The sequence below is a fragment of the Pholcus phalangioides genome, unplaced genomic scaffold, assembly GCF_987345545.1.
Source record: "Pholcus phalangioides strain wild (caught in Gottingen) unplaced genomic scaffold, Ppha-v1.0 ptg000004l_1, whole genome shotgun sequence".
Taxonomy (NCBI): Eukaryota; Metazoa; Arthropoda; class Arachnida; order Araneae; family Pholcidae; genus Pholcus; species Pholcus phalangioides.
This window is the reverse complement of record NW_028301597.1, coordinates 49011470-49035390: the sequence shown is the minus strand read 5'-3', so window position 1 is coordinate 49035390 and position 23921 is coordinate 49011470. Positions and strand designations below refer to the sequence as shown.

Here is a 23921-nt window from a genome sequence, read left to right as displayed (position 1 = left end):
AGGAGGAAGACAGGGCAATAACTTTCAAATTGGGTATTTTAGGACAAGGTGTTTGTATAAAAAGTTATTTTTATTTTAATATTTGTACAACCCCTTGAAATATGAAATGACGTATCTGAGGTCAACACGTTATTTGTATACTTTTTCCAGTTGGAAGTATGCTTCAAATTCCTCGCCAGTACAACCGATCCGTTTTCCCGCTTAGTACGACTTATTTTCGTGATCGGAAGTAATTCTCATTAAGATTTTCCCCTTTAAAGCGTTTTCCCGCTTACAATGTTTTTCGTGGCGGTTTCTTGAAAAACGTTATAAGCGGGATCCACTGCATTTGTTTTGCCAACGGTGTGTAATAGCATTGGCATTGTGCACTATCAACCGTCCGGAAGTTTTGTCGGGAATCAACTTTCCGTGTATAACACAAACGTTATGTGAAGGAAACTACTTTACGGGGTGAAATAGTTAACTGAATTTTATTCATCAGTTTTTCAAGATTTTGGAGACCATACTTACAGAGGAACATAGACTTGGTTGAAGGGGTGCAGAGAAGAGCTACGCGTGTCTTTATTGACAGCATGGCCCATGTCTCCGACCTCCTGGTTATCTCTTCATTGGGACAGAGCGGTGGGCCATGATCTGGTTAGGAGATGACGCTAAACGATACTGCTACTGCTCGATATAACGATAACCTCCTCTACAACGATATTTTTTCTTGGTCTGCAGAGTACCGTTATATCGAGGTTTCACTGTAGTTGTCGCGGAGACTTGGAGATATTAATTTGTGTACCTATTTTTGCTTTAAAGTTGTTTTATAAAAGCCCCTACACACGCTCAGGTTATACCTGCACAGTTGGCCTTTGCAGTTATAACTGATCGTGTGTAGGGGCTGAAAAATCTACTAAACTATTCTAGGAAGCCGCAGATAAACTGCGAATTGGGCAAGGAACCACAGGGGTCAAAATTTGAGAGCCACTGCCATATAAATTTTATCTAAGGCCGTGATCACACTATAAAAGATCTTTTGCAAAACTTGACAAATGCAACCAATAAGCGTATCTGTTACATTCGAGCGAATGTAACCAACAGGCTTATTGGTTGTTTTTTTTTCACGTTTTATGAAAGAATTTTCATATATCTTTTATGGTGTAATACCAGCCTAAGACACACAGAAAGTTGGAATTAAAGTTTACTCTCTGTTACAACGAACTCTGGAGGCAGCTGAAAGATTAAAATCATAAAAAAAAAAGATTCAGAGAGGGAATAGGAGTTCGTAATATATAGAGTTAATAGAAGTGATAGTTTGTGTGTTAAATAGAGCGGATTTTAACGTTAGCTCTATGGCACACTGTTCGGGACGGAGGACCAGTTCGGAAAATCGAGCGTCTACTGTAAAATGTTTTCGTATCAGCGGTGACATCGATAACATTCACTTCACTATATTCCTATACACGTGTTTTTTTGGTGTTTTCATAGCAAGATCTTGTCAACAGCTTTTGCATTTGATGCTAATATCATTAATTGAAGGGAGGGAGAAAAGAAATTATATGTAAATATAGAAAAAAATAAGGCTTTTTTTTCTTTTTCGTGAATTTCTAGTGTGTTTTTTTACCGCAACGAAAGAAAAAAACACGGGGATTTAGAGACAAACACGGGGAAAAAAAGAGAATTGGGATTTTCACGAAATAGGACTTTCTTCTCTTTTTTTTTACATAATATATTCCTAAAGTTATGTGTTTTCGTTCTTTTGTTGAAATACATGCGCTACGTCCATCCTCTAGCGCTTTTTTGTATTTATTATTCGCTGGTTTTTTTTTATTTGCCATAAAACTGAACGCAGTGTTTTTTATTTATATTTCATACATACGTTATGCATTATGTCGTGTATGAGTGACGTTAGCCCCCCCCCCCCCCCAGTTTACGTGCGTATTGGCATTACTTGCAGCATTTTCGTTGATCGCTATATCATCTTTGTATTATCATAATACATGTTACAAGGATCAAGCGTTTGGTGACCGCTATGACCTATGTGTGGCATCCTATTTATGCATTCTGTTCCTGGAAATGCGCGCAATGTCATGAGTAAATTGCATGACGTGCATACGAAATGCATGGAAAATTGTGTAAGGACAAATCGCCCGCTTTGAGATTTCCCTCAAACCGCTTTTCTCCTCCGCCTTCATGTTTCCTTGATTTTATGGATGCTAATATCGCAGAAATACTGTACAACTAGCCATTCCTGTGCCCTGTGCAAGAATTTGAATTTAGGCCCCTTCTGGTCCATTTAGGCCCCCCCCTTCCAAGTTGTGTGGCCCTGTGATGGTGCTCCTGTTGCACCTGCCTAATTACGACCCTGCAACTAGTCACCCTTTGGAATGTACGGCAGGTGTGATCGTACCGAACCCCGCATTCTCGTAAAATTATTGAAGGCATGGGAAATTCAATTCGTAAATATTTTTTGCGTTAATTCTGAATTTTTATCAATTCTGGAATTATTTCTTTCACTTGAAATTATTTCTTTCATCTGGAATAATTTCTTTCATCTGGAACAATTTCTTTCATCTGGAATAATTTCTTTCATCTGGAATAATTTCTTTAATTAGTTCTGGAATAATTTCTTTCATTAATTCTGGAATAATTTCTTTTATCAATTCTGGAATAATTTCTTTTATCAATTATGGAATAATTTCTTTTAGCAATTCCAGAATAATTTCTTTTAGCAATTCCAGAATAATTTCTTTCGTTATATAATTCTGGAATTATTTATTTCATTAATTCTGAAACTTTTCATCAAGTCTAGAGTTATTTATTTTATTAATTCTGAATTTTTATCAATACTGGAATTATTTCTTTGACTTGAAATTATTTCATTCATTTGGAATAATTTCTTTGACTTGAAATTATTTCATTCATTTGGAATAATTTCTTTCACCAATTCTCGAATTATTTCTTTCATCTCGAATTACTTCTTTCATTATTTCTGGAAGAATTTCTTTCATCAATTCTGAAATTATTTATTTCGTCAATTCCGGAATTATTTCTTTCACACATTAATTCTTAATTTTCATCAATTCTATAATTATTTATTTAAATTATTTTTAGTTCATTAATTCTAAAATTTTGATTAGTTTCGGGAATTTTTTCTCTCGTTAGACTAAAATTACCTTTAGTGCTGAATTTTCATCAATTTTTGTGCTAATTTACATTCAATCGTGTACTTACAATTTTTTGCATGGCTATTTTTCAGTATTCCTGTACATTCTGAGATAATAGATGCCGATTCCCCTCCTCGGGGGGGGGGGGGTAGTTCTGAGCATTTCTGGTGACCCGGAATTGCTGAGGTGCGCTTGGCTCGACAATTATTAATTTCGCACCGGACCCCGCGTCTGGTAAGAGCGGCCTTGATAATACATACATGTCATAGCTGCCAAGTCTCCATCTCCCGGACTCTCGAAAAATTCTTATATCCCGAATTTCGCTCGTGATTGTAAAAAAATCCCTACTTTTGGGGAAAAATTTACTCCGGAAACAAGACAGTTGGTTTCGTATTTAATCCCCCGGATGACGTCACAAACGTAAAGTAAATTGTTGCCATTGCGCCGAATCACAAAAAAAAAATATATATATATATTTTGGGGGAAGGAAAAGACAAAATTCGCCGAACAGCTAGCATTACTTTAGCCTTTTGACATCCGGAAATTGGCGAGATGACTTGTATCTGCTTTGACCATGTGTAGCGCTAATACTACTAAACCATACATGCACCGCGTTCACATTCCTCAACGGTAATTGGTAATTCCTCTCCTTGAATTGGTACATGTTGGAATGTGCGTGTATGTATTGTGAGCCTATGTGTTTTTTTCTCTGTAATGCTTGTTATGTGTAGTGCTGTCATCTGCCATCAACTCTTCTAACTATGAGTGAAGTGTAATGATTGAATAACTGTTGTTATAAGCCTGTTGGCGCGTTGTTGCCTCGCCTCTGTGGCGAGACTTTTTAACGGGGAGATCGGCTCGCATTCGTGCCTCGAAGTTGGGAACCACAGAAAACCAACTTCAGCCGACCACCACTGTGGCGACTATGGAGTTTGAACACCCATGTGTAGGGCTGCAACTAAATACTTTGTCGGCCGGGGCAAGTACACATTTTGGCGCCCCCATGTAATGTAGAAGGAGGCGATAAAAGATGAATTTGGTGGCGCCCCTATAATCCAGCGCCCACGGCACCAGACCCGCCGGATTCTCCTAGTGGTGGCTCTGACCATATGCTTCGTTATCTGCATACCTTGTTTCGAGCCCGATGGCGATTTTTGTTGGCGAGATTTGATTTTAGAGTAGTAATGGCAGATATAGTGTGACCGTGAAAGATGGCCCCTCTGACCTTCATGACGAAAATCAGAGTCATAGGGGGGGGGGAGTAAAAAATCCTCCAGGGTTGCTGCTGGAGTTCTTTTTCTCCCATTTCTCCGTACTGAAGATTGAACCCTCTTTTTTCGCGATGAGCGTCATACAGGGTCAGAGGCCATCTTTCAGTGGTCACACTATAACTTATCATACTACTTCACCTAACATCAACTCTGGCCAAATCGTTATATCGCAATTTATTGCCATTAGTGAGACGGGTTGGAAGTGAAGGCGCTGTCAATCGGTGGTCGCCTCGAGTTCGTTAGGGAAAATATCTTATCTATATCCTCCCTTGGGTTTGAACCCGGTACCCTGACAGCAACCTTCACGATGGTAGACGAGCATCTTACCACAACGCCACTCGGGTGTGAAAATTTATCATACTGGTTGGCAACTTGGGATTAATTGGCCATGGCTTACACGATCTCACGTTTTTGTAAAGGTGGGAAATCCCTACAATTTGATTTTTAATATTTAAAATACAAATGCAACGCCACAACAGGCAAAATGCCCAACGAGGCTGAGAAAAAGATGCCCATAACAAATATGGATGTCATATATTTCAAAAATACAGCAACCCAATTAAAAACTAAAATGATAAACATTATATACACATTATAAAATACTATACAATGCCCGTAATGTATTTATGGTTGTCTTAAAAATCCTTACAGCGTTATAAAAATCCCTTTCACTTATTATTTATTTATGAATACATTATTTTTGCATGAAATTTAGATCCGCGTGAAAACCTCCCTAATTCTCATTGTTCAAAGTTGGCAGCTATGTAATGAACACAGCTATGGCATTTACCAGCTAATTTGATTGGAAAAACTAAATGACTGCTTATTACTTCTTACGATCAGAAATTTCATAACTCGCATCACCTGCACTCGTTACAAAAAGACCTTGTTCTACATCTCTCTCTCTCTCTCCGGTGGAAAAATTCCTGCTACGCAGTTTTTTTTTGTTTTTTTTTGTCTTGTCGGTGCGCAGTGCTCAACGATTAGCATTTTTATCTGTATGGGTAGTTGAACAGCTGCTTGTCCCAAATCTCAAAAACGTATATTATTCACAGTTTACATGCAATCTTGAATTGTTTTTCCTTTGAAAAAGGATGGGAATTACACAATATAGTTTTTTTCTGTTTATTTCACAGCTTGAAAAACGAAAAATAATTTGGGCCTCATACTTAATTGTTATTAATGACTAATTCATTCTTATGAACCATTCACATTTTCAACGAGAAATAATTTATCCAAAACAATACTTGTTTTCCGACTTTTCTTAGAGACAAAAATCACAAAGACATACAAGGCAGAAAGACAAAAAGAAAACTACAAAATAAGAACTATTTGACCCAAAGGGATATATAATCCTTCCATAAATCATAAACAGTAACACAAATGCGAAAATATTCTCGGCAACCTCCAGAGAAAGTGTACAAAAACAATAATACTCAATATAATAAATGCAAAATAAACAATAATACTCAATATAATAAATGCAAAATAAACAATAATACTCAATATAATAAATACAAAATAAACAATAATACTCAATATAATAAATACAAAATAAACAATAATACTCAATATAATAAATGCAAAATAAACAATAATACTCAATATAATAAATGCAAAATAAACAATAATACTCAATATAATAAATGCAAAATAAACAATAATACTCAATATAATAAATGCAAAATAAACAATAATACTCAATATAATAAATGCAAAATAAACAATAATACTCAATATAATAAATGCAAAATAAACAATAATACTCAATATAATAAATGCAAAATAAACAATAATACTCAATATAATAAATACAAAATAAACAATAATACTCAATATAATAAATACAAAATAAACAATAATACTCAATATAATAAATACAAAATAAACAATAATACTCAATATAATAAATACAAAATAAACAATAATACTCAATATAATAAATACAAAATAAATAATAATAATCAATATTCAAAGTAACTTTTTTTATACAAATACAAATACAACGCCACAACAGGCAAATTGCCCAACGAGGTGGCTGACTTAAGACATCATGGATCCCCGAGCCATTTTTTAGAGGCCCTACCTACTACTGCTACACCACACATGCACCCCTCCCCCCGCGGAACCCCCCAACAAACCCCCAACGAATCGGTACATGCGGGAATGTGCGTGTACGTGTAGTGCAACCTGACGTAAAGTTTTTTGTTTCTGTGTAATGCTTGTTATGTGTAGTGCTGTCATCTGTCCCCAGTTTTTCTAACTATGAGTGAAGTGTTATGATTGAATGATTTACCGTTGTAGGACTGTTGCTCTCTGTGGCGAGACTTTTTAACGGGGAGATCGGCTCGCATTCGCGCCTTGAAGTTGGGAACCACAGAAAACCAACTTCAGCCGACCACCACTGTGGGGTTCGAACCCGGATCCTCGCATCACGAGTCCGGCACTATAACCACTCGACCACCACAGCGGCTACAAAGTGTTTGAAAGATAACATGCAGAATGATGAAGAATATTACTTAAATGTGTTTAAATGTTACCCCCCCCTCCCCTCTAATTATCACAATTAGTTAATTATCAGATAAAATGAACTGTTCAATATCCGTTATTTCAAATATACAATTTATTATAGTTTTTTAAACATATTAAGTGGAACCTGTTGACTACTGATACCGTTAAACTCATTTCACAATCTTGGAGCAAGGAAGCATGAAGATTTTTTTTGCAAGTTTTTTTTGGTAATGATATGTGATATAGATTTTCTGTTTCTATAGTACTACTTTGTGTAATTGCCCTGTTCGGATAGCAGTCAGGATTTTTATACATCAACAGCAGTTCTTTGTATAAATAAAGTTGACATACATTAAAATGAATTAGTGATGCATTGCTTTGCGAGAAAATATTGTTAATGTGTAGAATAAGTCTCGTCGGAAAAAATCATAAATGATTTACAGATATAATAGAATTTCCGTATGTTCCTCCCCAGACAGTTAATCCATATAATATATGTGAAATACCCATGCATAGAACACTGCTCTAAAACTGCTGCACGAAATAATAGATATAGTTTAAACATCAAACTCATAATTGCTCTTAGTTTATTGATAATTAATTAAAGTAGTGTGATCTTTCCATTTCAAGTTGGACGAAATAACTAATCCAAGATATTTGTCATTTATTATTCTTTCTATGTACAATTACAAATAGTATCAGGATTAGAATCACCACATTCGTGAAATTTAATTTCCGTTGTCTGTGTATTTAGATTCATTGAATTGTATCCACACACACATTTGGTTTGACTTGCGTTAAGCTTTAGTCGAAGGCTTTTAATTCTTTTATTTATAGTAGAAATGTCTTTTTCTAAATTTTTTATCAAGTCTTCAGTTGTGTCAACAGTGCAAATTAAGACAGTATCATCTCCGGATGAAACCAAATGACCAGAAATATTAACATTATGTATTTCATTTATATAAATTAATAAAAGTATTGGTCACAAAACCGATCCCTGAGGTACACCTGTAATTCTTATTTTAAAATCACTTACGCTGTTATTAATTCTTACTGACTGTTTCCTATCTATAATAAAAGATCATTTGGTGACCATTTCTCGTGTTGCTAGACACACTGACATAATTTTTAAAAATCTTGCGTTGTCCTCAGATTCCAATCCCACGTGTAAAGTTTTATGGGCGAATGCCAATTTTTCAGTCGCTATGGTGATTTTGGCTCGCCCTAGTTTACTTGGTGTACTTCAACGTACAATTAATGAGAAAAAATATTTTATTTAGATTAATTCATTAGTAATACATATATACAGTCGAATCCCGTTTTAACGAATACCGTTATAGTGAAAATCTCGTTTTAACGAACACTTTTCTAATCCCTCAAATAAGTTTACATTGGAACAATGCTAGGTAACCTGGAATTCCTTTATAATAAAATTTCGTTGTAACCAAGTGACTCTTCCGGTCTCTTGGCGTTCGTTATAACGGGATCCGACTGTATATACCGTATATTCATATATTTATTTACTCACCGGAGTATGCGTCAGTCACCGAATTTTTTATAAGTTACCCGTGTGTACTATGACACTGCTTGTTGCATAAATTTGGAAATTTGTAGTTAAAAAATTCATAAAAATTGAAATAATTGGACCGATTTTATATTTTTTTATAAAATCGAAATTTCATTTGAATGCGGTTAGTGAAAAAATAATTCTCACGGAGGAGGATTTTTTTTGTGCAGTAAAAAAAATGTTTAGTTCAAATTTTTGTCGATAGACGGCCAGGGAAACCAGTCCGGCAGAAGTGATTGGACCTGAATCTTTCTTCAATCTCTTCTGTGTCCGAAACGTTCGAGAAGCTTCGGCCGGTGATTCGTGACTGAAATAAAACAAAATTCACCAATAGTGCTTTATCCACCAATGTGGAAAAATCACGACGAAGATTTTATGAAGCGCCAGTAACAGTAAAAATCAGAAATGTGCTGTTAATCTCACAACGCGCATCCATTTTATAGGACTCTTACGTGCATATTCCTAGCGATTTACTTGCGTGCAGCGCCCTCTATTGACAAAAATTTGAACTTTCTTCTGCACCGTGGGGACGGGGGCGGGGTGTCCCCTTCCATGAGAATAACTTTTTCGCAAGCACCGCATTCAATTCTTCCAACCCCTTGCATTTTTATGAATTTATGAATTTTTAAATTATTTACGAATTAATGAGACACCCGGTGTTTACAAATTTAATGGAAACATATAATTATGATGCACGCTTATAGTAACTATAATTACGAAGCTTTGTGAGAATCCAGCATGCGATCAAAATTATCAGGTTATCAGGGTTTCAGTGCCTCACAACTTGAATGACATGCAATTGTAAATATATTAATACAGTTGTATGTATAACATTATATATATTATTTATATGATGAAAAAATTTTTACCGAATCGTAAAGTTCAGCTCAAAAAATTGTACAATTCTTCACTTCGTATGCATTGCATAATAGAAAAGTATGATATCAGAATAAAAAATATCGATTACTCACGATAATACGTAAGTTATATACGAGGTAGACCAATTATATGGCCTCCGAGATCACCACATTGACCACACCACTTGACTTTATCTCGTGGGGAGTAAGATGTGGACGCTATCTCTAACTGTGTTATTTTTACAATCTGCGGACCGGTAAAAAAAGTAAAAATAAAAAAATTGTAGACCGGCAGAAATGAGGGAAATAATTTGGGGATCGGCAAAAAAAAAAAATGCATATTCATCTTTTTCAGGTCAGTAAATTATTCCTTTTATTTATTTATTTTTTGCCGGTATGCAAATTATTTTTCCTATTTGAATAGAAAAGATAATTTGTGGACCGCAAAAAATAAATAAATAGGAAATAATTTGCAGACCGGTGAAAGATGAATAATTCGTACCACAAAAAATAAATAGGAAATAATAATTTTTGACCGGCAAAAAATAAATAAACAGAAGGAATAACTTGCGGTACGGGTGGAAAATAAGTAAATAGGAAAAATAATTTTCAGATCAGCAAAAGATGAGTGAGTAGATGGAATAATTTAAAAATCCTGTAAAAGATTAATAAATAGGAGGAATGGTTTGCACATCGGGCCAAAAAATAAATGAACAGGAAAAATAATATTTTCATACCGTCAAAAGATAAATAAATAGGAAAAAAAAACACATAGTTTGCATACCGGCTGACGACAAAAACGAAAACAAACTTAAAGACAATATTTTGTTCTTCAAATCTGAAATTATGTAGCTGCTACATACTTAGATGGGGCAAAATGTAATGTACAAAAAAAAATGAGCGTCTATTTCTATTCACCACGTGATTTCATCACAAAAAAAAAGTCACCAATAAAAATTTTCTTTTTGAAATAATTCTCTTCCACAATGATTCATTTTTTTTAATGGGTTTTTTTGGGTGGGGGTTATAAATAGTTCTGTGGCATTTTTATAAATAGTTCATCTGAGATATGAAGTGCTAATGACTTGTTTCGTGGTTGTACGCCATTAACATCTTTGCTTTCTTTCTTTTTCATTATTTCTTTCTTTTCTCCGGAACAAATGGTTAGTTGATGTGTTCTCTTTTAGATTTTTTTCTCTTTCCGATTGCTTTTATATTCAACTACACCCACACGCAACCCTTCCATACTTTTTGTGTGTTACGTATATGCACATAACTGGACGATCTTTTTTTTTAATATTTCATTTCTTCGATGTCTAGTGTTTTTGTTCGATTACAACATCATCTCCGGGTCGTTAAGCTTGTGTAGGAGATTTTTTTTTTATGTGTGTATATATATATATATTATATGCGTATTTGTTCTTGTCCGTTTGCCAACCAGATCTCGACCACTTCGTTGGTTTAACGAAATCCCTCGAATGATGATGATGATGAACCCCGTATTCCTTTTCCTACTCCATAAAATGTTTTTACTGATAGTAATAGAGCCGATATGAGTTTCCGGTGCATTAAGCTTCGGAGTCTTCGTGCAATTTCTCGAGTCGTTTTGCTCGAAATGAATAGTGAGATTCACCACATATTGATGCGAGTCAAATGGCTTTCGACAAAAGCACTCTGTTCACGGACACACACATATATATTTGAGGAAGTACAGACGTACTTGATGAGTAGATATCATGCTCTCCTCCCAAGTCCTGAACGTAATGACTTTCGAACGCACTCGTAATAAATGAACATTAGTATTCTTACGTATTATGTTTTTTGTTCGTCGTCGACAAAAAAAAGGGTACCACGATGACCCTGAAGCGTCGCTTCCTTTATTCTCTGCTCCCGAACTATGCCGGATATTTGTAAACAATAGTGAGAAGCAGAATGAAATACAAAAATACTGTTTTATTGGTAAAATAATTTGTGTGTTAGCAATATAATGGGGGTTTTGTGTCTTCTACGTTCAAAAAGTCCCAAGACTTATTTTATTACGATACAAAAAAGATAAAGTGAATAAAGATAGAACCTGTGTTTTTATTTGGTGTTTCCTTCGAAGTAACTAACCTGTGCAATTATACATTTTTACCATTGTTCATACAAAGATGTAAATGGGGATTGCAAGCCTTTTTTGTCAGGTCCTCCAATTCCTTCGTCGTTGTTCCCTGTACTTCTTCAGAACTTGAGAATCGTTTCTCCTTATTCTTTATCCGAGGAAAAAGTCACATGGAACGAAATCAGGAGAATAAGCTGGTTGTAGAAATACCGGAATGTGGTGTTTTGACAGACAGACATGACCGCCCAGAGAGACCATCTTGGGATGGTTTGCGCTCTTTTCCAAACGGATGGACGGTCTCAGAGAGCCTGATATCAGACTCGATTGTGGAGGGGGGGGGGAGAAACCACCTATTTTACCCCAGGAAACACCATTAACATTTCGCGAGCAGACATTTAGCGCCCCTGAGGTTTCCATTCTTGCATATGAAAAAAAAAATAATAATGACAACAAAAATACAGTATTGTACAACTTCTCAGTATTACATTCACTGGCTGAAAAATACTGGCGCAAATCAGTCCAGCCCGTCATACCTCGACACACAAACTCTCAAATATTGACGCGTTGATATAAATACATATTACTATTCTTATATTCCAATTTATGTACATTGTATGCGTATATTACCTGTACCCTTTGCATACACTTTCGATAGCCACAAAACACATATTGTAATATTGCACACATTAAAACATATGCACAAAGCAAAATGAGATTGGGGGGGGGGGGAATTTAAAAAGAAATTGGTTATTTTTCAGGTAATCTGACACCAGGAGCGACCTGTGAGCCGGTGCATTGTCGTGATGGAGCAGCACGCCCCAAGGCCGTCTTAAAAGCATGAGCCCAATTAATTTTCTGAGTCTCTACCTGGCAAATTTACATACATAAGCCTCGAAAATTTCAACTATGTCTCATTTTTGTGAGACTCCTCTTCTCTTGAGGGCCGTGCCCGGATAGGTCCATGCGTTAAGACGGTACTGCCACGACTTGCCTTCTCTGGATTTTGCGTCTCACCGAATCATGCAGGTCTAAGGACACAGGCCTCTCTTGGTGTGAGATTTACCTGTCAAAACACCACATTCTTATACTTTCACAGCCAACTTATTTCCCATGATTTTGCCCCCTCCCCCATAACTTTTTCCTTTGATGAAGAATTTGCTTAAGGGGGGAAACGGTTCTCATTCTCCGGGGAAGTGAAACGACCAGCAACAAAAGCACCACTACTGCTACTAAACTGTACATGCACCTCGTACACATTTCTTTGAGGGATTTCTATCGAATCGGTACAAGTCGGAACGTGTGGTGTGAATGTACGTATATGCATGGCTCTAACATGTATGTTGTCCGACTTTTGCTTGTTTCGTGTACTTGCTAGTGCGTTCATCTGCGTTCTATATTATAATAATAATAACGTGACCCTCACGTATTCCCAAGAGATCAACATGATCCGTCCAGGGAATTTGTTAGTGTTGGTAGACATCCATGCCCGAACCGGGATTCGAACCCAGACCTGCACAGTGGAAGGTTAGCTTCCTAACCACTCGACTACCAGACGACAAGTTGAGTGGTATTTTTTGAAATAAGTATATTTTAAAAATATCTTTCAACAAGTATATTTTGAAATAAAGACGGTAAATGCTTGAATTTTCATGTTGCGTCAGTATCGTGTTGTAGGACTGCCTGCTCTCTTCGTAGAGACTTTTTTTTAATAAGAGGCCGGTTCTCGCATTCGCGCCTCGAATTTGGAATACCTCAGAAAAACCAAATTCAGTTAGGGCCACAAACGGACCCCTCGATAACGGACACCATAGGGACTGGCGAAGGCACTGGAGGATGTGACAAAAAAAAGGCTTGCAATCCGCATTTACATCTATGAATAAACAATGGCAAAAATGCATAATTGCACAGGGTAGCTATTTCGAAGGAAATACTATATAAGTAGATTGTATCTGTATTCATTCTTCCTCAATAAAGTAAGTCTCGGAACTTTTGAACGTAGCAGTATTTTAACTAACGGGTCCTTTACATGCAGAAATGTGACTCTTGGCCAAGTGACACCCACTCCATAAGTAAACGTGTGAAACCAGTGTCTTTTTTTTACGCCTTTATTCATTTTTTGTGTGCATCTAACGTGATGGATAGACAAAATCCATTGACAGAACTTGAAAAAAGAAGTAAAATAGTTGTGCTAAAAATGAGAGAGTTCCCAAAAACGAAGCAGCTTCAAATTCATTGTGAGGATGCTACCGATTCCATGCCCCCCCCCCCCCGACCTGCAGCAGGCTCCGAGACTGGTATCTTTGGCGGACCTCCTTCCTCTATAGTGAATTTCTAGTTTGAAAAAACAAGGAATGATGGGAATTGTCCCCGGCATCTGGGCTGAAGCCCTGTCAGCCGCACTCATTCGGGGCCCATGACCGATTTCCTTCGATACTCGATTCACGTTTCTTGGCGAAGTGTAAATGATTGCAGAGAAGCGACATTCAGTTTTTTTATCGAGTCAACTCTGTCATGTCATGACGTGCTGTTAGTTGCCCCGATTTCACTTGAAACGTCGGTTTCTTTTTTTCTGGATCACTTTTCTGGAATGGCCAAGGCTGCCCTTATCAGATGCGGAGCCAAGTGCGAAAATAATTTCGGGGATTCTTAGCCCCCGATTTCATATATTTTGTGGGGGAGGGGAATCGGCATCCATAGATTCCTAAATAATTTCAAAACTAATGAAAATTAGGGCCTGATGATCTGAGAATTCATGAAAACTTTAAATTTGATGAATTAAAAATGAGAAATGATTGAAAGATATCATTCTAGCACCAATGAAAATTAAGAATTAATCAAAGGGAAAAATCCCTGGTGAAAAAAAAGGGGAGAAATCTCAGAATTGATGAAAGAAATCTCAGAATTGATGAAAGAAATCTCAGAATTGATGAAAATCTCAGAATTGATGAAAATCTCAGAATTGATGAAAATCTCAGAATTGATGAAAATCTCAGAATTGATGAAAATCTCAGAATTGATGAAAGAAATCTCAGAATTGATGAAAATCTCAGAATTGATTGAAGAAAAATGTGAGAATCGATGAAAATTCATAATTTATGAGAGAAATAATTCCAAAATTGATGAAAATTCTAGAATCGTATCAGTTGAAGTTAAAGACAAAGACACCTTGTTGTTAAAGTAAAAAACAGCTTGTTTAAGACAAAAAAAAGTTATCTGATATATGTGTGTATATATATCAGTCGAATCCCGTGTTAACGAATACCGATATAACGAAAATCTCGTTTTAACAAACATTTTTCTGATCCCCCAGATAAGTTCATATAGGAACAATGCAAAAACCTGGAAAAAATTCCTTTATAATGAAATTTCGTTATAACGAAGTGATTTCTCCAGCCTCTTAGAGTTCGTTATAACGGGATTCGATTTATTTTTTTCATTTCTGCTACTGTAAGTGTGCCCCCCCCCCGAAACCTCAGGGCTTGTCGCATCTGTCTCACACCCCTCCCTAAAGGCAGCTCTGGGAATGGTTAAATTTATTTTATAAGCTTGGCTTTTTTGTAAACAGACTTCGCCCCCCCCCCCTTCCGTGTGTACGCATTCAATTTAAAGTTTTTAAACTTAGGAATTCACAATCAGCCGGTATTGGTCATATATCTCCGAAAATTTCAAAATATCAATCATAAGCATCTCTCCTTTGGAAACCCCATGTCCCAAAATTTCGAAAAACGCCATCATTATAAACACTTGTACACAGTACATTTTCCTTACGTTTTTTGACACTGGATTTTCAATGAGTACAGTGAATGCAAAAAAAAAAGTAAAATAAAAATGATTAGTAATAATAATTCTACTGAATGAATCATCTGGTTTAATTAGATTGGATCGATCTTTAGCTTTTCGTGAGTGTTGAATGTTAAAAAATAAAAATATTTTTCTGATGAAATATTGCCTATTCATTAATTAATCTTGGTTTATTTAAGCTTGTATATCTCATATTTTACTTTTTTTTAATTCAGTTTTCTGGATAAACATTCGTTTATGTGATTTACTTCTTTTAATTATGTATTTACATTTATTTTTATAATGGCGGTCTTATACTTTTTACATCAAACTAAGCATTCATCCTAAATAATTGTGTTTTTTTATACACTTTTCATTCCAGGTGGTGCTAGTTTTTGAATTATTCATCCCTCTAGTCCTTTTTTTTATCCTTTTGGGTATAAGAAAAAAACAACCTGCATATCCAGTTAGGTCATGTAAGTATACAAGTCTAATTAATGTATTTGTTTCATTGCTCAGTTCATTTTGCTCTCCGACTTATTTTCATTGGTATGTGCAGTAAAACCTAAAACCCTCTTAACGGACACCCCCCCCCCTCAGATGCGGTCACCCCTCTTTTACGGCCAAATAGCAATATCCCCTTGTACAATAAAAGTATGCATTTTAAACCCCTGATTAACAGTCGCCCTTTCTTTTACGGATGAATTTTTTGTCCCTCAAGTGTCCGCAAAAGTGAGTTTTTACTGTGTTCTTATTCAATGGAATTACGCAAATATTTCATTTATTCAGTGACAATATTGGAAAACCTCGCCTTACCTAGCGATTAACAGTCCTTACAACGTTTTAAAATTGCTCTCATTTGCTGCCAGTTTCATCTTTAGAAGATAGATGATAGCCTCTCCCCTGAACACTTACATGCATGGAACTCCCATATAAAAATGTACAGTTAGTATCCACGATCAGTGCCGTCTTAACGCATGGGCTCGTGCCCGGGAGCCTCGAGTGCACACTGCAGAGGGGACCTCGTAAAAATTATAGCTGGCTAAAATCTTCCAAAGTGAACATGTCTCGCTAGGTAGGGGACCTCAGAGAAATCACTCTGCCCAAGGCCCAGTGATGCTAAGGGCTCTAGTACTCAGGTGATGCTCAGGGCCCTAGTGCGCTTAAGACTAGCCCCGTGTGCGTGTGTTCATGGTTAACTAGTTTTGACATGGCCATCTCTTTGAAAAGCAAAATGATTATAAATTGCCTCTGTGTCCATAGACCAGAGCTGTGTATGCTTCAAAAAAGGAAAAAAAGTGGCATTATCGGTTTTTATTCCTATAAAGAGTGAATCCCACTTTAAACGTTTTTCAGACAACCGTCATGAAGAAACGTAAGTGAGGAAACGCTTCAAACTAGAAATATCCATGAGTAAGAGTTAGGACCACGAAAATAAGTCGTACTAAATGAGAAAATATTCTGAGTAGGAATATCTCTTAATAGCATCATGGGTCCCCGGGCCAAGTGATTTTTCTGAGGCCCTACCAGGCAAATATTTACATTCTTACTCCCGGAAATTTCAACTAGATATCTTTGCGGACACCCCCCCCCCCCGGGCGTTAAGAGGCAGGATCCACTGCACATAATGATATATCCCCTTATGCTCATAACAATTTTAATTCTGCAGTTTGTAACAAAGCTGCATCTCATTCATCTTTTATTCCCCCCCCCTCCTTTTCTATTTTGAATATTTTCAGTGAATTTTTCTGCATTCCCTCTGCCTTCCGCTGGTGTGATAGCTGTAATGCAAGCATTCTGTGATAATGGTGTTCGTAATAACGAAACTTGGGATGGATTTACGAATTTCCCTAACAGCACGTAATGTTATCCTTTTTGTGATATTTTCATTGATCATGCTTGTACAATAACACTCTATTAATGTATTCAAAAACAAATTATTTTTTTTAGTGGGAACTAAGATCAAATTTGTTCCTTTTCTTACTTTTGCAGGGTCACAGATTTCCTTCAAAAGTTGAATAACGTTGCGGAAAAGAACAACTTCTTTCAGCCAGATTTCACTCCAAGTGACATGGATGAAATTCCTCACATATACAAGTCGATCATAGAGGATCCTGTCGCTGTTCACGATTGTTTTAGAGAAGCAGCTGGTAGGAGTTTGAACCTCTAAACCTTAACTATAATAATAATACGAGATATTTTTCATTTATTTTAGGTCCTCTGCAGGAGGAAATTGTCATCTCTGACAAGGATGTTCTTTCGCAATGTTTTCAACGAGTAGTTACCACAGATACGCAACATTGAGGGAACCAAGGACCCCTTGCGACAAGGGTGCTCAACCTTTAGGAGAGTGTGGGCCATTTAGTCTGGAAATGTGTCGTGAACCACACTTGCCTCGTGTTGAAATGTGACATGGGCCACTTCAGTAATCTGGAACTTTGCGGGTAAATTGAGTGATGTGGAACTGTACCGCGGTCCGCTTAGGGGATGTGTAAATGTACAGCGGGATGCTTTAGGGCTCTGGAACTATGCCATTCGTCACTTAAGTGATCTAAAACTCTGTGTCGCGGTTCACTCAAATACCCTGTAAATACAGCACGGCTCCCTTTAGTGACTCTAAATGTTCCGCTTAGTTCATTTTTGCAAAATTTGGTTTGAGGTCGCGGGCCACATCAGATGACTTCGAGGGCCACGGATTGAGCATATATGCCTTATGCTCTATGCCACAGTCTCTTTTAATTTTCATTTTAACTTCTGCTCGGTTGAGAAACTCATTTCTGCAGACCATGGCTGAACATGCCCAAAGACAAATCTGTTGCTTGATATTCCCAAAACATGTTAAAAATTTTGACTGTTGATGGTTTTTTTTTACCATATGCTGGCATATAGAATACTGATTCAGGTATACTATATATTTTATGTTACATGCCTGACTGGGTATGTAAATTTTTAGCAATTCATTCGGCCCCCCCCTTAATAATCTCTCACAGACCCCCCCCCCTTTATGAAAACCACTGATGTGAACAACCACTCTATCCTCTACTCCAATTTTAACTAATCAAAAAAATCTAATAATTTATAATATAAATAGGGTGTTTTTCTGTGTACACAAAAAAAAATCAGTTATTTTCAAATTTTAGTGCAAATTAATTTTGAATATGAAAGATCTGTTTAAAAATTATTTTTTTTTCAGAAACCCATCTTGGAGATCTTATACAAAACCAGTCACATTTTGCCGATATTTTGGTGCATAATTTTTCTCTCCCATCAGATGGGTTGAATGTCCTGCTCGACTCATCTCTGGATGCAGAGAAGGTAAATATAAGAGTAAAATTTTTATGAAAAAATTGTGAGTATTATAGTAATTTATTTCGATATTGTGCTTGCTTTTCCACTAAATTTATGTTTCTTATATTTTCTCCTTTTTTTGTAAAAGGAGTTGCTTGCTTAATGCATGAGTTGCTCAATAATGAGTTGCTTGCTTAATGCATGAGTTGCTCAATAATGAGTTGCTTGCTTAATGCATGAGTTGCTCAATAATGAGTTGCTTGCTTAATGCATGAGTTGCTCAATAATGAGTTGCTTGCTTAATGCATGAGTTGCTCAATAATGAGTTGCTTGCTTAATGCATGAGTTGCTCAATAATGAGTTGCTTGCAACAATATTGCTCATAATGTGAAAATTTTGGGTACTGTTGAAAAAAAAAAAATTAACAGATTATTTCCAACCTGATCCTGATTATAAATTTTGAATTTGTTTTTGAAGTGGGAAAAAAGGATTTTAAGAATTAAGCTGAAAGGAAGTGGTTGAATAATTCCTGGTTTATTTATTTCTTTCATAGCTTTACTATTTGCTGTTTGGGAAGTATCCTGATGCTTCGATGCTATTAGACTCTAAAACAAAATCCCCAAAGAGAAGAGCGAGGGAAGTGACCATCGATGAAGCTGTGATGGCAGTTTCTAGTCATCTAGATGTAGTTCCTAATTACAGAGGTTCTATAGAACAGTTGTACGACTTTCTTGCTTTCCTGGAGAGGCATCAGAAGCAGGCACCAGTTTCATGGAACACCATCCAAAGAATATTTGACTCTCAGTCTTCCTCAGATGTCACTAATGTCGACATTGAAGCTATTGCCAAAGAGCTCAAGGTGAATACTTCTGACATCACTAAGTTTTGTTATTGGTGTTTTGTTTCTCATTGCCATTTTCTCTTCTTTTTTTTCTTACTCAAAAAGAGAGAAATATATGGTGAAAATTTTTTCTTAAAATGCTGCATGACAATCCGAGTATAACATTATGTGGTACATTAATTGGAAAGATTTTCTGCACCAAACACATCGATACAACAAACGTAGTAACTCTATTCATGAGATTGGTATGATAGTTTTTGTTAAAAAAATTATACTTTCCCATAAGAAATAAAGGAAACTCAAATGATTCATTCCACAACCGTCTCCCTCACGTTAGCCATGATTCTTTTCAAATATACAGTACAGGGTGATTTATTTTATTCTATTTTGCTTTATATTCTGTATTGAAGGAACTGATTTTTCGAAACAATACATTAGCCTTTTTATATACAGGCCTTCAAGCAACAAATTTAGATGATGTACAGTTGAAGTACTAGAGATAACTTGCCAAAATTAGTGGTATTGATAACATATATGACATGAAGGGGAAAAAAGATAAGAGGAGCAGTTTTCAATTCTTTTCCCATACAGGAGTGAGATACAAAAGGGTTTACCGCTAACTTTAACACTCAACAAGAGGATTAGACAGTTTTTCATGGATACCACTCCCGTAGTCATTGATATCTTAATCTGGGTCTAAGTCAAACAAAGACTCATAAACTTCTGCAATTTTTCATTAATATGCATATGCACAAAAATATATTTCTATTTAATTTAGTCTTTCATTCAGATAACTAAAAGAGATTACTTTATGTACTCTGTTTTACAAAATGAATGTCTGCCATGACATCTGTTTGAGTTTTTTTTTTTCTCGTCTTGCTCATAAACCAAGTTACTCGTAATCTGAGGTTTTTACTACGCATTCTTATTTTACTTCACACTGGAATTTTTATGTTACGTAATATTTATAATTATTTTATATGAAAATTATGCACTATGAGTGAGGGATAAATTAATATTATGTGTATGTAAACTCAAAGTGGGAGAGATGGCAGCTATGTATTAGAGCTATTTCAAAAATATGCAATTTTAGACCCATGTGTTCTACCATTACCCCTAAAGATGAGAAACACATGGGGTGGTTAAGCAATAAAGCATAAATCAACTGTTTTTTCATCCAAACTCAGACTCTATAAAACCTGTCCAAAAATATCCCCAAGAAATCAGTGGACTCCTGATTAAGAACCATTGGTTAACATATGTGTTTTATTTTAATAATTTTTCAATATCTTTCACATGTTTTACTTGTTCTTGAGATTCTTTTCGTGTATGCCTTTTGAGTTTTCGCTCATTATACATATGTTATACCTGAAATATGGATGTTCTTTGTAGGATATCATCCTATCACCAGCGGGCCTGAAGAAAGTTATGTGTGAAAATGCTGGTCTACCATCTATTTTATCATTCAATGAAACTTCGAAAAATACCCAGAATTTAGTGAGCTCATAATTTTTCTATTTTTCAATAAGAAATAAATCAATGATACCCTGACTTACTGACGTACTTATTGAAGTTGAGGTAAAAACCTTTCCAATCGTAACACCCTACTTTCCTGAGGAGCAGAAGGGAGGTAAATTTGCAGCAGGGTACGCTGATTTAAATCATGTTTAAAAATCACGATTTAAATCACTTGATTTTTTTTAATCATTGATTTAAATCAAAAAATTTGAATTTTGTTTCTCCTTTACATAACTTTAATGATATTGAAGTAAAAGTAACCTGGTATGGTATGCATGTTACTGATATGTGGTAAAGTTTATGATTAAAAGAAGCATAGAAAATCTTTGGGAGTAAATATAGACTTGAACTTAATCCCTAGATACAGTGCAGAAAGAAAACTGCTCTATTTCTAGATTTTTGTGCCTGGAAAAAAAAATTGCAGAAAAATATAGGGAGTTGAGCTAAAATGCATATTTTCAGTGCATTGCAATGTGGCACAAGGGAACCCCTGATTAAAAACAGGGAAATTATTTTTTGTATAAAGCAACACTTTTCTCTAAGAAATTGATTAAAAAGCCTTCCAACTTTGTTCAAAAAAGCATGCAGTGGAGCAAAAAATAGTTTTTGGGACAAGATAACATAAATGCTGGATGACGGGGGAGGGTTCGAGAGGACACAAGTCAGGGTATTACTGTGGTATATTGAATAGCAGTTTTATTAGTAGGTTACATTCAATAGACTTTATTGTAGTGCTGATACTAAATGTGTTTCTCTATGAACAGGGTCACAACTAGATACTTTTATTCCCTGAGGCAAACCAGCATTTTGGCGTCCCATGCCATGTAGAAGAAGCTGCAAAAGGGTGAATTCATCTCCCTTTTTGGTTCAGCACCTGGGGCAGCAGATCTGCCTGCGCCCCACTAGTTGTGACTCTGTCTATAAATTTATGTCCGTGCATTATTTTCCTTTTCTTTTTCCCCCTTGTTCAGGTAGACTTCCAATCTGCTTTCTGTAAGCTAAATCAAGAACAGATGGTAGCTTTATCTTTTCTATTGAAAGAGCATGTCGATGTGCAAAAAATCAGAAGTCTAGTAAGAAATGTCTTTTTTTTTTCTTATTTGGAGTGTTGTTCAATGCTTAAAATTCATATTATGCCTCGTAAATTTATTGGAGAAAATATTTTCATGTTTTGCAATATTACCTATTTATTTGAAATAATGTTTCTTCAGTGAAGGTGGGTTTTCACTAATTTATTTCATATCGCTCATTTTCAGCTACATTTAGATGAATGGAATATCACTCTTGCTCAACAGAGGCTGAGAAAATTAACTTATGATGTGAGTTTTGGATTTTAAATAAATAAATAATGTAACCTTCTCACGTATTCCCAAGAGATCCGTAAGATCTGTCCAAGGAATTCATTAGTGTTAGTTGTACCAATAGTAGTTAGTTGTACCATAGTACCAATCCATGCTTGAACCAGGATTCAAACTTAGGCAGGCGGAATAATTAGTTCATTTTTTTTAACAGTTTAATCACTTAGATGCTTTTTATAAGTTTAATTTCTTTCAAATAATTGAAATAACCGCATTTTCCCTCTTAAATTTAGCTGATCAAGTTCAATGAATTTGAGACGACTCTGAAAGAATTGAGTGAGCTAGCATCTTCCCTTCCACAAGATGCTTGTAATGCATTGAATGACACTGTATTATCTGTTAACGAGACTGATATTGACAGCAGTTCTGCAACCAGTGGCACCACTAATGAAAATATTGATGGCAATGATGATGGCACTGATCAAGAGGGAAGAGATGATGAAGACAATAATGAAGATGATTTTAAAAAAAAGAAAAAGGTGCTTCATTTAAAACTAATTTTTACTCAAACTTCATTCGCATGTAGCTCCAAGAATAAGAATTGTAGCCAAGTACTTCTTTTGATCTACTGGGTGTTTGTAAACTGCTTGGGAAAAAAATTGGAAGGGTGGTACACCCCCATCAAGATGAACAATATTTGCAATGTAACCTAGTGTCATAATCCACTCAGAATGTTGGAAAAACTAAACTTATAAACATGTCCAACAACCATAAACCTTCACTTCTGACATCATTTCTGGTCTTCAAAAGAAGCAGTACTTCTTCAGAACATAACGGTTAATCGATTGCTGTATGCAAATTTCTTGTGAGATGTAGCACCATCGATAGTTGTAGCTGATCTACACTGGATTGTGAAACATGATTTTATTGCCTCTTTTTTTCACTGTTGAAATTTCAACATGAACAATTTACTTTATGCTTTTCTGACACTTTGAGTGAATTGCGATCATATATTCCATTCTAAATATTGTATGTCTGGATGGGTGCTGTCACCCCCCCCCCCAATTTTTCTTAAACAGTTCAGGAACACCATAGACAATTGTTTTTATACTTCCCATTGTTAATTCAATGATTAATACACCTTTATTAATTCTTGGTTAGTATTTTTTAAATTAATTTTCTGTTTGATAGAAGAATTTCTTACTCACATAAACAAGTGTTTTCTTAAAAAATTATTCACGAAAACCCTTTCCTCTCCATAAGTGCAGCATTACTTTATGGCTCTTTGCCCCATAAAACACTGAAAGGAAAAAAACCCCTTTTGCTCCCATACTCTACTATTCATATACATTTGTATATGAGTCTAATTGTTAAATGTGGCAGATAGGCAGGGCCGGTTCTAGAAATTCTGCTGCCTCAGGTGAATAATACCTTGATACAGTGGTTTCCCAACTTTGAGGCGCGAATGCGAGCCGATCTTCCCGTTAAAAAGTCTTGCAACAGAGAACAACAAGCCTACAACAATATAGTTATTCAATCATTACACTTCACTCATAGTTTGGAAAATTGATGGCAGATGTAAGCACTACACATGACAAGCGTTACACATAAACAAACTTCACATCAGGTTCATTACACATATACACACATTCCAACATGTACCAGTTCGTTAGAAGTTCCGCAGAGAAATATGGACGAGGTGCATGTCTGGTTCAATAGTAGTGGTTCCCAAATTGTTGG

The 23921-nt window shown here is 35.9% G+C and overlaps 1 protein-coding gene across 2 annotated transcripts in view; it reads left to right on the top strand.

Moving 5' to 3' along the window:
* LOC149087774 (ATP-binding cassette sub-family A member 2-like) overlaps positions 1–23921 on the top strand; it is a 167783-nt gene that overhangs the window by 35656 nt on the left and 108206 nt on the right. For both annotated transcript variants that reach the window (XM_089231689.1, XM_089231688.1), the window contains exons 3-11: positions 15619–15712; positions 16976–17096; positions 17229–17386; positions 18430–18551; positions 19078–19383; positions 20758–20862; positions 21855–21956; positions 22140–22202; positions 22475–22720. In XM_089231689.1, the coding sequence (XP_089087815.1) occupies positions 15619–15712; positions 16976–17096; positions 17229–17386; positions 18430–18551; positions 19078–19383; positions 20758–20862; positions 21855–21956; positions 22140–22202; positions 22475–22720 (1317 nt within the window). The remainder of the gene's footprint in view (positions 1–15618; positions 15713–16975; positions 17097–17228; positions 17387–18429; positions 18552–19077; positions 19384–20757; positions 20863–21854; positions 21957–22139; positions 22203–22474; positions 22721–23921) is intronic.